At 54.8% G+C, this 1,000-nt stretch overlaps 1 protein-coding gene across 1 annotated transcript; it reads right to left on the bottom strand.

Annotated features, from left to right (window-relative positions):
- Positions 1-56: 56 nt before the first annotated feature.
- LOC307026889 (uncharacterized protein) lies at positions 57-996 on the bottom strand (the record flags this gene model as incomplete). Its single annotated transcript, XM_079695045.1, has 2 exons — positions 57-591; positions 889-996. Coding segments are annotated over 2 exons (297 nt in total), but the record flags the coding sequence as incomplete, so codon positions are not given.
- Between the last annotated feature and the right edge of the window lie 4 nt (positions 997-1,000).

The following is a 1,000-nucleotide window of genomic DNA, read 5'->3' as shown; positions in this document are numbered from 1 at the left end:
GTGTGTGTGTGTGTGTGTGTGTGTGTGTGTGTGTGTGTGTGTGTGTGGGTGGGTGGGTGGGTGGGGGTGTGTGTGTGTGTGTGAAAGATTTCCTGATTCCATTCATAATTCATAGGAAAACTGACGGTCGATTCATAAAAAAATTGTAAAATATTTCCCATGAGTCATTGCAGGATGACAGATGAAACTGTGTCAAGGCAGCATGGTGGGCGGGGCTTAGTGTTAGCCTGTAGGCAGTGGGCGGGACTTAGCGGGTGCCTGTAGATGGTGGGCGGGGCTTAAACGTTTCCTCTAGCTGGTGGGCGGGGCTTAGCGTTTCCCCGGCGGCCTGCAGGCAGTGCGGGGGCTTAGCGTTGGCCTATAGGCAGTGGGCGGGGCTTAGCGTCGGCCAGTGGGCGGGGCTTAGCGGTTCCCAGGCAGCTGATAGGCTGCGAGGGCCCTCAGGCTGCGGACCAGGTCGTGACAGAACGATCGGAGCTCCGTCAGCGTCAGGTGCGCCGCCACCTGCACCTCGTAGTTACCATGGAGACGGGAGGCCAGGTCCACGCTCTGCCCCTCCCCCCCCCCAACCAGGTGAGCCGCCTCCTTCATCTGAAACACAGAAACACCGTCAGCCAATCACAGTGGAGCGGTCAGGTAATCAGATTAAATCTCAACACGTCATGTGACATGTTTTACCTTTGACCAATAACTAGTTTCTACGACAGAACCTGAACGCATCTTAGTGTAACTGTTAGCAGTGTGTGTGTGTGTGTGTGTGTGTGTGTGTGTGTGTGTGTGTGTGTGTGTGTGTGTGTGTGTGTGTGTGTGTGTGTGTGTGTGTGTGTGTGTGTGTGTGTGTGTGTGTGTGTGTGTGTGTGTGTGTGTGTGTGTGTGAGAGAGAGTTACCTTGTTGATGTGTGTGTGCAGGTCTCTCAAGTCAGCCCTCAGATCTGATAGGCCGCTCAGCCTCTCTGATAAATCTCCCAACAGCTCCTGGTACAGCTGGCAGCCGGCTGAC

This window comes from Notothenia rossii (assembly GCF_949606895.1).
Source record: "Notothenia rossii genome assembly, contig: scaffold_900, whole genome shotgun sequence".
NCBI lineage: Eukaryota > Metazoa > Chordata > Actinopteri > Perciformes > Nototheniidae > Notothenia > Notothenia rossii.
Note: the sequence above shows the minus strand (reverse complement) of the source record. Positions and strands in the feature narration are given on the sequence as shown.